The sequence below is a fragment of the Vulpes vulpes genome, chromosome 12, assembly GCF_048418805.1.
Source record: "Vulpes vulpes isolate BD-2025 chromosome 12, VulVul3, whole genome shotgun sequence".
Taxonomy (NCBI): Eukaryota; Metazoa; Chordata; class Mammalia; order Carnivora; family Canidae; genus Vulpes; species Vulpes vulpes.
Genome location: NC_132791.1, coordinates 116,566,219 through 116,578,891, shown reverse-complemented (window position 1 = coordinate 116,578,891; position 12,673 = coordinate 116,566,219). Strand labels below are relative to the sequence as shown.

Below are 12,673 nucleotides of genomic sequence, written 5' to 3'. Positions count from 1 at the left end.
CCTGGTAACCTCTATTCTACTTTTCTATCCCTATTAATTTGCTTATTCTAGGTACCACATATAAGTGGAATCATACAATATTTGTTCTTTTGTGTCCTGCTTTTTTTACGTAACATAATGTTTTCAAGGTTTATCCATGTTGTAGCATGTATTAGAATTTCAGCCTTTTTAAGGCTAAATAATAGTCAAGCGTATGTATATACTACATTTTATGTATTTATTCATTTGTCAGTGCACATTTTGCATTGTTTCCTTTTTTTTGGCTATTCTACATAACGTTATGAACATTGGTGTACAAGTATGTTTGAGTTCCTGCCTTCAATTCTTTGTGGTGCATACCCAGAAGTGGAATTGCTGTATCACATGGTAATTCTCTATTAAACTATTTGAGGAACCACCAAAATTTTCCCAAAATGTTGCACTATTTTACATTCCCATCAGCAATGCCCAAGGGTTCCTAGCTCTCCTTCTCTTCGCCAACACTTATTTTCCTTTCTTTTTTTTTTTTTTTTTTTTTTTTTTTTGATAATAAACTTCCGAAAGGATGTGAGGTATTATTTCTTTTTTTTTTTTTTTTTTTTTTTTTTTATAGTCACACACACACAGTGAGAGAGAGAGAGAGAGAGAGGCAGAGACACAGGCAGAGGGAGAAGCAGGCTCCATGCACCGGGAGCCAGACGTGGGACTCGATCCTGGGTCTCCAGGATCACGCCCCGGGCCAAAGGCAGGCGCTAAACCGCTGCGCCACCCAGGGATCCCATGTGAGGTATTATTTCATTGTTAGTTTCGATTTGCATTTCTGTAATGACTAGTGACATTGAGCATCTTTTCGTGTGCTTATTGGCCATTTGTGTATCTTCCTTGGAGGGATGTCTATTCAAGTTCATTGCCCATTTTTGAACCACACTGTGTGGTTTTTTGTTGTTGTTGAGCTGTAGAAGTTCTTTACATGTTTTGGACATTAATCCTTTATCAGACATAGGATTTTACAAATATTTTGCCTCATTCTATGAATTCTCTTGAAAAGTGCGCTGCTTTCGCTGCCTTTGTGTACCTCAATGTAACCTTGAAGCACGCATGATGTCCCCACGTTACAAATAAGAAAACTGAAATCCAAAGCTAGCATTACCTTACTTAGCACCCTGCCTGACACCCAATAAGAGCTCAAAGCTTTGTTGTTATTGCTGTTGTCATTGCCTCATGGATAATAATAATCTATGAAAAGTAACAGAAGCTGCTTCAAAAAGGCACGACACTGGTGGGGAAGATAGAAAGCAAAAGCCCACAGAGGTTGCCAGCAGCGCCAAGGATCACCAAGTCCCACCCGCCAGGGGCCACTTCCGCCCCGCCCAGCTGTCTAGCGCGTGCGCCGTGGAGGTGTTTGCGCGCCAGTTCCCCGCGCAGAGCCGCGCGTCCTGCTTCCGGCACCCGGATGAGGTTCTATGAGGCCCGGCGCCTGGTCATGACGTAAGTTCCGGTTGCCGTGTTGAGTCGGAAGTGGGAACCCTTCGGCCACTGAGACTCTTGTCGTGTCGTCGCTGGTGGCCCTTCAGGCTCTGGTAAGAGAGGAAATAGCTTGACGGGAGGGGATCGTTGAATCCGCGATGGGATTTTCTTCTCCTGGTTGAATGCCACTCCAGGCCTCTGCACTCTTGCCTCCACATTCCTTCTGTGTTTTCCTGACCCTTGACCCTCTCCTTCATGAACTTCGACCCTGTCTGATTTGGGACCCGGTTAAGGTGCCCCAGTTTCTGGCATCATCGCTCCCCCTTTTGCCCATTCCTCTCCGGGAAAAGGCCAGAACACTGGCCTTGCGTTGTCTTTGACTTCCTTTCTCTGGAATGAGCGCCGAGTGGGTGGGTCTCCCTTGCCGCGGATCCCTTATGGAACCTGGGGAGATGAAATGCGAAGCATAGACAACCGATAGCCGGATGTCAGGGAAGAGAGAATTAAGCACCAGTCGCAGCAACCCAACAAGTTGAATACATACGGCAAGATATTGACATTTCTTATGGCACGTGATCAGGTCGCTACTCAAAACTCTTTTGGCTCCGTGCTTCGTGCACCCTACACCAATAGGGTGTAGAAGACGCTAATAAGATTGAGTAACCGCAGCTCAGGAGCTTGTATTTGAAGGGTCGTGTCTTTGGGATCAGTTTTCCGCTCACAGAACAAGGATACGTTTAGTTTCGCTGCTTTGGTGTCACCTGGGAACCCTCCTGAGCCGCATGGGGGACCCAGGAAAGCATGCTGTCGGCTTTTTGACTTGATGTGAGATCCTTCTTGCTCGCTCGTGTGTTGTTAGGATCTGTTGCCACTTAAGTGGGACCTGAAAGAATTTCGGGGGTGGAGCATGTAACAGTGAAAAACATTTTAATTCTTGTTTGATTTAATGTCTCACTAGGAGAGAGACCTTTAAAAAGTATGATTTAATAGAGCTTGGTTTTTGCCAACCCAGTTTTAAAGTATTCTACATATTTCTGTTTAAAAGAATATGTAGGATATTCTTTTAAATTTGCAATACAAGGGGCACCTGAGTGACTCAGTGGTTGAGCATCTGCCTTTGGCTCAGGTAAATAAATAAACAAACAAACTTTTTAAAGAAAATTAATTTGCAACACCAAGTCTGACGTCAAAACATTTGTGGGTGTGGCTTTTTAAGAGTTGACAGTTGATCCTTAGGGATTAGCAGTGCTGTTCATAAACAAAAGATTGAATTCCGGAGGGGGCGGTGTGAGCGGATTTTGTAGGACTGGAGGTAAATAGCTATTGTAGATGTAGACCCTTGCAGTGAGTATATCAGAGTGAAATGTGTTTTTAAGTAGGACATATTAAAAGGAATCAAATCCAGGGCGCCTGGGTGGCTCAGTCAGTTAAGTGTCTGACATCGACTCAGGTCATGATCTCGGGGTCCAGGGATTGGGCCCCCATTTGGGCTCCCTGCTCAAGGAGTGTGTGCTTTCTCCCTATGGAGAGAGCAGGGACATAGGGAGAGGGAGACTGAATGCCACTCCCTTTCCCTATACCCCTCCTACCCCCTTCCTCACTAGTGTGCGCTCACAATCTCTCTCAAATAAATAAAATCTTAAAAAAATAAAAAAGAGAATCAAATCCAAAAGCTCCTAAGGATTGATGGAGGCACCATCCCAAAGGCTAACAACAGAATGGTATTGTATCTCTGTATGGCAGTTGAAAATAGAAGATTATAAATAATCAGTGACATTGAATATGAAAACAAAATATCAGGGCTCCGTTTTCTCAGACCTCTTGGAGTAGGTGATATCTAGGTACTCTTACATTTGTGAAAGCATTGAACATATCTAAACTGACATCTCTACAAAGGTTTCCATCAGGTGATCTTTTGTCCCTTCTCTTTTTTTTTTTTTTTTTTTTTTTTTAATGATAGTCACACACACAGAGAGAGAGAGGCAGAGACATAGGCAGAGGGAGAAGCAGGCTCCATGCACCGGGAGCCCGACGTGGGATTCGATCCCGGGTCTCCAGGATTGCGCCCTGGGCCAAAGGCAAGCGCCAAACCACTGCACCACCCAGGGATCCCTTTTGTCCCTTTTCTGTGAAACTTTTCTGCAAGTGGTTACACAGTATTTGACGATGAAAGTAATTTGTGCACATAATTGAAGTTCCTATGAGAAAGATGAGCTTAATGAAGTAGGCAAAACTTTTTGTTTTTCAAAAAGACTTACAGGAGAGATGACAAGAGATTTATTTCCATGCTCAATTCTACACAAGCTGAGATACGAAAGAGCCACAAGTGTCTGGCCCAGAAGCGTGACCTGCTACTGCGACCCAAGACACATAATAAAGCTCTTATCTTGAAGTAGGATCATGGGTGCTTACATGGAGGTCAGGAGTAATGACATGTAAGATTGAATCATTCAATAAATATTTATTTGGTATTCTGTGATTGTGATGTATAATGCCAGACACAGAAGAAAAACTAATCAGATATGAAATTGTATTCAAATTGCTTACTGTCTAGCAAGGTAAAAGGTCTGCATTAGGAATATAACAGTTGAAAAAAAAGGAATATAACAGTTGAAAGTTATAAATCCTATTAATAGAGATAAAAGGCAATAGGAAGCTAACTTTTTCAAGATTTTATTCATTTATTCATGAGAGACACAGAGAGAGAGGGGCAGAGACACAGGCAGAGGGAGAAGCAGGCTCCCTCTAGGGATCCTGATGTGGGACTTGATCCCGAGACACTGGGATCACAACCTGAGCCAAAGGCAGATGCTCAATCACTGAGCCACCCAGGCATTCCCTAACTTCTTTTTTTCTTTTTTTTTTTTTTTTTAAGATTTATTTATCTTAGAGCTGGAGCATGTACACAAGCAGCAGGAAGGGGCAGAGGGAAAGGGAGAGAGTCTTAAGCAGACTATAGTTGAGTGTGGATCCTGACCTGTAGCTTAGTCTCACGACTCTGAGATCATGACCTGAGCTGAAACCAAGCATTGGACACTTAACCGACGGTACCACCCAAGTGCCCCTAGCTTCTTTTTATAATGTGACAGTATAATATTGAAAAAGGAGGAAATAATGCGATTTACTATCATAAATCCTGTTTAGTTGTCTCGATGGTCTTAGGACCCTATCTTTTCATATGTTCTGTATCCCTGATTTTCAGTTTGCTTCCTTTCTACCTCTTATAGGGGTGCAGATGATGCATCTCCTTTGCATTAATCTAAACTCTTTTCAGTTTTTTTTTTTTTTTAAGATTTTATTTTTAAGTAATCTCTACTCCCAACATTGGGTTCAAACTTAGAACCTTGACATCAAGAGTGGCATGCTCTACTGACTGAGCCAGCCAGGCACCCCTCAGTTGTGTGTTTGTTTTTTTTTTAAGATTTTATTTATTTATTCATGATAGTCACACATAGAGAGACAGAGAGGCAGAGACACAGGCAGAGGGAGAAGCAGGCTCCATGCAGGGAGCCCTACGTGGGACTCGATCCTGGGTCTCCAGGATCGCGCCCCGGGCCAAAGGCAGGCGCCAAACCGCTGCTCCACCCAGGGATCCCCTCTCAGTTGTGTTTTTAAAAGCCCATTCAAACTGGCTTTCGCAAGAGAGGGAAATCTATTGGCTTTTTTTTTAATAACTGAAAGACTTTCTTTCCATCTCTCAACTCTGTTTTCCTATATCTTGACTTAGTTTTGGGCTAATTTCTGGCAATTCCAGATTTATTTCTTACCTTCTTAACAACACAAGCAGGAAAGAAAGTTCCCTTTTTTTCAGCCTGAAGCTGGGTGTTGATTGATTCTGATAGGCCTACTCCTCAGTCAGTCACTTTGGTCAGAGCATGCTGCATTTTGTTTGGCCAGCCCAGATTCATATGCTCATTCCTTGAGCTAGTGGGTGAGGCCATCCTCTTCTGAATACATGGACTAAGAATGGGGTGGATCCCCAAAGGAAAAATCTGAGTGTCGTGTTGAAAAAAGAGAATGATGTTTTGAAGACAAAATCACAAGAGCTCACTATACTTTCTGCATGCCCCTGGACTTCAGAACATCTTAGGATAGAGGTGGGGGGTGGTCAGATAGCAATGAGACAATTGTTAGTGTCTCTATGTGAATTAGGGATAATAATTAAGCTTATGCAGTGGTTAAATGAGATGGAAGTCCTCTCAAGGATCCTTGTGATTTCCAGCACTAAATGTGCTAATTTTATTTTTGGATTACTAAGCTTAACTAAACTATACATTGCAAAAAATAAAATACATAGAGCAACATCTAATAGTTCAGTTCCTTGAGCAGTAAAGCCCAGAACCGTGCTGAAAGGAGACTAGACCATGTACCTAAGTAATTACAAGTAATTAGTCATTAGGTCTTATGCAGAAAACACAACAGAGGAGTGTGACACAACTGGTGGAGATGTCTCTGAATTGTCAAGAAATGTTAGTCTCTCTTCTTCCAAAAAATAAGGGTAACTTTTCCAACTTGTATTAGCTTTTGTGAATATGATTCTTTAAGGAGTCTTACCTCAGATTAAAGGTAGACCTCAAAAATATTTTTTCTCCTTCCCTCATACCCCATCCCCATATTTCTAAGGCCTCTGTCCTTTTAGCAGTTCAGTATCCTTGTGACCAGAACATTCATACCCTTTGTCTCTTCCCACCTTTTTCAGGGTTGTATTTCTATGCTGTGGCCTTAAAATTTCAGAAGGGTTCCAGCCTTTCAGGGCTCTGTGCTCATCCCATTGTGCCACTGAGTCCCCTTGGCACTTGAATGAGGAAATGTAATCAGAAGAGTGCAAATGCAGGCTCAGTCAGCTCCACTAAATACCTTTGAGGTATATATCTATTTCATGTTCCACGTTAGGAATTTGTGTGTGTCGGCAGTGTTATAAAAAATCAGATAAGTAGTGGCGATTAAATATAGAATTAAACAAAGACCATTTAGTTTTAGTGGAAGAAATCTCAATTGGTATAAGCCTAGGAGTAGAGATAAATTGCCTGATACATATTTAAAACCCACAGCACGCTGCTGATCAGGTTCCTGTCCTGATTTGCCAAGAGGCTTACAGTTAGTTTATTTGTAGCTAAAGAATTCCCAGCTCCAGCTTTAAGTCCTAAAGGTCTGAGCAAGTGCCATCTTATGTTCATGGTGAATGAGAACACATTGCCTGGCCTAGAGATTTATGGGAAATGTGTAGCTGTTGTCCTATTTTTCAGACAATGCCACATTGTTGTTACAATGAGTAGATGAGTTTCTCGTTGAGTAATTCTGCTTAACCTATTTTTTTTTAATTTTATTTATTTATATGAGAGAGAGAGAGCACACGTGCACACAAGCATAAGCAGGGGGCGGGGCAGAGGGAGAACAAGAAGCAGACTCCCCACTGAGCAGGAGCCCCCATGGGGCTGGATCCCAGGACTCCAGGATCAGGACCTGAGTGGAAGGCAGATGCTTATCTGCCTGAGCCACCTGGGCACCCCCTGCTTAACTTATTTTTTAAAGATATGGCAAATAGAAACATGTCGACAGATTAAATGCATTCCAGCTTGAACTTTTTTTTTTTCAGCTTGAACATTTTTAAAGCTATTTGATTTTAGATGCCCCCAAATCAGGCCACCTTATCCAGTTGGTGGGTTTTGTAACCATTTTGCCAAAAATGCCTTGAATCTTGGAACAGGAATTGGAAGGTCTTACCCAAAGCCTTTTTACAAGTTGTGTTCAAGAAATGAGGAAGGAACCAACTATGGGTATAATCCTGGCTGTTGTGTTATCTGCCCCCCATGTCTGATACCTGTCCTTTCTGCAGCCCCTCCCCCTAGGTCTGGATGGAGGATACTTTAAAGTGAAATGACAGACCAGGAGAATAACAACAACATCTCGAGTAACCCCTTTGCTGCTCTTTTTGGCTCCCTGGCTGATGCCAAGCAGTTTGCAGCAATCCAAAAAGAGCAGCTGAAGCAGCAATCTGGTAAGTAGAGGAGCCAGTAGCAGGGGATGAGGTGACCTAGAATGGGGTCTTCCCAAGTAAAGTCTTCTTAGGGGCTATAATTGCAATTGGAGTTTATCTGGGGGCACAGGTTGTTTTTTGTTCATTAAAGGCATAAATTGGGGTTTTTTGTTTATTTTCCTTGTTTGTTTTGTTTTCGACTCTCTCCTCCCCACTGCATAAAGAGAAACCAGATAACAGGTGGTTCCGTAGTAACAGATGCCAGTCGTGATCCCAATGCTGTCGAGCTGTTTATTTTAAAAATCACCTAGCAAAAATACTTAAATAAATCTTTTTAAATAGGAAGCTGAGGTTGTAGTCATAGATGTGGAAAGCAGGTTATGTGCAGCTGTAGAAAGCAGATGTGTAAAAGGAAGAATTATAAAATGCTTTTTGGCTTTTTGGTAGACAAATAAATGAAATTTGTTCTTAAGCCCAGTGCTTCAGAGTTGATCCCAAACAAAATACCTCTTTCATCCCGAGAAGTGGTCACTTTTATAGTGTACTGTCGTGACTTCTAAGAATATCTGATCCTTTGCCTTAATGTGAAAAAAAATCAGAATAAGATCTCACTAATCAGAAAAATGGTTTTCCTTATCTAGGACCAAAGTTAAGATCAAGCCTAACTTCCTTCTGTAGGAAGATATACAGCCTAGGAGAATCAGGATACTGTTTCTCACATTATTAGTCTTCTGAGTGTAGTCACAATCTTTCAAGCCAGAAATTACTCCCCTTCTCTCCAAAAAAAATAATGATATTTTTTGGAATAATAGTATTTTTTGGAAAGGAGAAATGTTTATATTTTTCCTTGATTTTATTTCTAAAGTGCTGGTATACATAGCTGAGTTGTAGCTTTGCTCTCTGTCCAGGACTGAATAAAAAGGAGGTAAGGGCAAGACAGATGAGTAGTAGACAGAGTAATGATGAAGCAAGGCGGGGGGGGGGGGGGGGGGGGCATATATGTAATGCTGACTTCCAAACATAAAAAAGAGGCAGCTCAATCTCAATCTCTGCAATCTCTTCCAGATTCTTGCATTAGGAGATTGTAGGAAGGAAAGGGGAGTGAGGAATAGGGATATAAGAAAATGGAGAAATATGATTTATGAGTATGTAGTTGGAAATTCTGCTGCAGAGATTCTTAGCTCCTGTCACTCTCAGGGTTCAGAGAAGAACTTAACCTTATAGGAGTAGAGTGGCAAATGCTTGTCCTTCTGGCTGTCAGACATCAGGCTGGCTAGAGTTGGGAGTGTTGCAGGCACCAAGCAGTGGGACAAATCAGGTACATGCGCTTCTGTTACTATTTTGGCTTCTCCTCATTTTAGTTTGTTTACAGCTTACCATGTCACCAGGTCTAACCTGTTTTCCACCAGCAGTTAGTACTCTGCCAAAACCTTTGGCCTCCTATGTTGAGCTTCACATTGCCTACACTCAACACACTAAAGCAACTCTTAACTTCTGAGTTTTGCCTGGCCTTTCAAAACAGTCACTGTTGGTAGAAAAAAGCAGATGCAGGCTCATGTGGCTTTTTAGTGAACAAATACCACCTTAACTCTTTCAGCATGAGATCCATTCGGAGAGGGAGCTCTGTCTGCTGACAGCCAGGACAAGCGTTCTGTCAATCTTCTCCTATAAGTTCTCTGAACCCTGAGAGTGATAAGAGCTAAGAACTCTTACAGAATTCTGTAACTGAACTGCTACAGAATTCTGTAGCAGAATTCCCTCAACCACATACTCATAAATCCTATCTTCCCATTTCCTTATTATTCCTATTCCTTACGCCCCTTTTCCTCCTGCAATCTCCTAATGTAAGGTTGCTTTTTTAAAAAAGTAAAAAGATCCAGTCAATAAGAAAATAGTAACAAATTAGAGGGGAAAAGACTCAAATGAGCAATTTATATGCAATAATCAAATGATTTTAAAAATCTAGCCTGCTAATAATTAGAGCACTGTATGAAATATGTGAAGATTTAAACAGGTACTCTCTCATAAACTGTTGTTGAGGGGCTTGTAAAGGAGAGCAGTCTTTCTGAGGATAATTTGGTAATATATGTTTACTTTTAAATGTGCAAGCTCTTTAACTCAGCAATTCTGCTTCTACAAATTTACCTTGCAGAAATACTCATACAGGTGTACAAAAAGAGTACTATTTGATGCAGTAGTGTTTGAAATCATGAAAAATTGGAAACAGCCCAAATGTTCATCAGTTGAGAAGTAGCTACACAAGTCAGAGTGTGTGCATACAATGCAATACAGTGCAGCTATTACAAAAAATGAGGTAGGCCTATAAATGACCTAACAGAGAAGAATGTTGGTGCTGATTAAATTTAAAGAGCAAGCTGGAAAGCAGTATATATAGTATAATCCGTCCCTTTTTTTTCTTTTTTTTTCTTTTTTTTCTTTTCTTTTTTTTTGGGGGGGGTAACTGAAAGTCCTAGCAATAAACATTAGCACCAGACTAGGAAAAAAAAAAAAAATCTGAAACACTTTGTTAACTTAAGTGGTTGTCCATAGGGAGTTTGTTCAGAGGAGACTTTTTTTTTTTTTTAAACACATTTGCTATTTTTTTAAAATTTTTAATTTATTTATGATAGTCACACAGAGAGAGAGAGAGAGAGAGAGGCAGAGACATAGGCAGAGGGAGAAGCAGGCTCCATACACAGGGAGCCCGATGTGGGATTCGATCCCGGGTCTCCAGGATCGCGCCCTGGGCCAAAGGCAGGCGCTAAACCGCTGCGCCACCCAGGGATCCCCAGAGGAGACTTTTTACTTTATATTTTCCTATACAGTTTGGGATTATTTATTAAAACATATGTGTTCTTGGGCAGCCCGGGTGGCTCAGCAGTTTAGTGCCTGCCTTCAGCCCAGGGTGTGGTCCTTGAGACCCAGGATTGAGTCCCATGTCAGGTTCCCTGCATGGAGCCTGCTTCTCCCTCTGCCTGTGTCTCTGCCTCTCTCTCTCTCTCTCTCTCTCTCTGTCTCTCATGAATAAATAAATAAAATCATCTTTAAAAAAAAAATGAAACATGTGTTCTTTAAAATCAGGAAAAATCTATATATTTAAAATTAAAGGCATAGTGGTCTGTTGGGTAATTCTTTGTTCACTGAGATTCTGCATAGTGTTACTACTTTTGGTAATACAGAGTGCAATTATGAGTGGAAAGAATTTGATTTGTAAAATGTGGTAGGATTTACAGCCAGGAATTTCAGAATCCTGTATTTAGGATGTTGCCACATACAGCTCAATTAATAAATAATCCAGTTAAAAAATGAGCAAAGGATCTGTATGGACATTTTTCCAAAGAAGACATGCAGATGACCAACAGGTACATGAAAAGGTACTCAGCATCACTTATCAAAGAAATGCAAATGAAAACCACAATGAGTTATCACCTCATATCTGTTAGAATGACTACAATCGAAATAACAAGTATTAGCGAGGATGTGGAGAAAAGAGAACCCTGGTGCACTGTTGGTGGGAATGTAAGTTGGTCCAGCCACTATGGGAAACATTATAGAGGTTCTTTAAAGAATGAAAAATACAGTTACCATATGATCCAGGAATTCATTTCTGGGTATTTACCCAAAGAAAACAAAAACACTAACTTGAAAAGCACAGTGCACCCATGTTCATTGCAACATTGTTTATAATAGCCAAGACATGGAAACAACTGTGTCCATTAGTGGATGAATGAATAAAGAAAATATACCACACACACAATGGAATATTCTTGCCATTTGCAACAACACAGACCCATGTGACATGAATTGTCAGACAGAAAAAGGCAAATAAAAACAGAAATGGGGATCCCTGGGTGGCGCAGCAGTTTAGCGCCTGCCTTTGGCCCAGGGCGCGATCCTGGAGACCCGGGATTGAATCCCACATCGGGCTCCCGGTGCATGGAGCCTGCTTCTCCCTCTGCCTGTGTCTCTGCCTCTCTCTTTCTCTCTGTGTGACTATCATAAATAAATAAAAATTTAAAAAAAAATTAAAAACAGAAATGTTCTCAGTTATAGATGATACATAAAAAAAGAGAGAAAGAAACTCATAGATACAGAGAACAGATTGGTGGTTGCCCGGCGTGAGGTGGATACAGGGGATCAAAAAATACAAACTTGAGTTATAAAATAAATAAGTCATAAGGATATATTGAATAGCATGGTGACTATAGTTAATAATATTGTATTGCATGTTTGAAAGTTACTAAGAGAGTAGTAGATCTGAAAAATTCTTATCACAAGAGGAAACTATAATTGTATGGTGACGAATGTTAACTAGAATCATTGTGGTGCCATTTTGCAATATATACAAATATCAAATCATATTGTATACCTGCAACTAATATAATGTTATACATCATTTGTATCTCAATTTAAAAAAAAAAGTTTCATGACTTGAGATATTCACTAATTAAATGATTAACTTGTTTCACATCCCAAATTATCTTTCTCTTGATAACATTTATCATTTTTGATAGTATACTTGGTTGTCTCTTAAAGATAGGAGCTTAACTCTTAATGGCTTACATTTTCTGGCAGATGAACTCCCAGCTAGCCCAGATGACTCGGATAATAGTGTGTCAGAAAGCCTGGATGAATTTGATTACTCTGTGGCTGAGATTAGCCGCTCCTTCCGTTCACAGCAAGAAATATGTGAGCAACTCAACATCAATCACATGATCCAAAGGATCTTCCTCATTACTCTGGACAACAGTGAGTTACAGACTTGCAGCCAATCTATTCACTACTCTTCCCTTCCTGCTTGGGCTAGGAACTTGTTCATAGAAACCTACTGTATCTAGTGGTTAAACTAACTGTACTGCCTAGAACACAGGTTTGACATTTCAATGAAGCTTTTGATTGACCTAAAAATAGTATTTAGACACAAGTGCAGCTTTCATTACCATTTTGATATGGACTGGGCCAATAGCTCCTTACCTTTACCACCTTAAAAGGAAATGCAAGTGGTAGCCAAGTCCTTTTTCTTCTCAGAGGTGACCTAAACATTTAGATGGGAACCCAAGAGGTGTCAAATAGTGTTTTCCTTCTATGTCCTATCTGTAGTTAAACCCCAGAGTATGTGCTTATGTCTGGAATTTACTTTTTTTTTTTTTTTAAGATTTTATTTATTTATGCATGAGAGACACAGAGAGAGAGAGGTAGAGACATAGGCAGAAGGAGAAGCAGGTTCCCCGCAAGGAGCCTGATGTGGGA

The 12,673-nt window shown here is 40.8% G+C and overlaps 1 protein-coding gene across 3 annotated transcripts in view; it reads left to right on the top strand.

Annotated features, from left to right (window-relative positions):
* The first annotated feature begins 1,383 nt into the window (after positions 1-1,383).
* Positions 1,384-12,673, top strand: part of UBE4A (ubiquitination factor E4A) — a 38,269-nt gene continuing 26,979 nt past the window's right edge. The window contains exons 1-4 of one of the 3 annotated variants that reach the window (XM_025999135.2): positions 1,689-2,026; positions 6,146-6,310; positions 7,283-7,444; positions 11,999-12,172. In XM_025999135.2, coding sequence (XP_025854920.1) covers positions 7,324-7,444; positions 11,999-12,172 — 295 coding nt within the window. In that variant the 5' untranslated portion in view covers positions 1,689-2,026; positions 6,146-6,310; positions 7,283-7,323. Of the gene's footprint in view, positions 1,560-1,688; positions 2,027-3,406; positions 3,525-6,145; positions 6,311-7,282; positions 7,445-11,998; positions 12,173-12,673 lie in introns of those variants that run through there. The other 2 variants (XM_072729644.1, XM_025999134.2) reach the window with 2 other exon arrangements.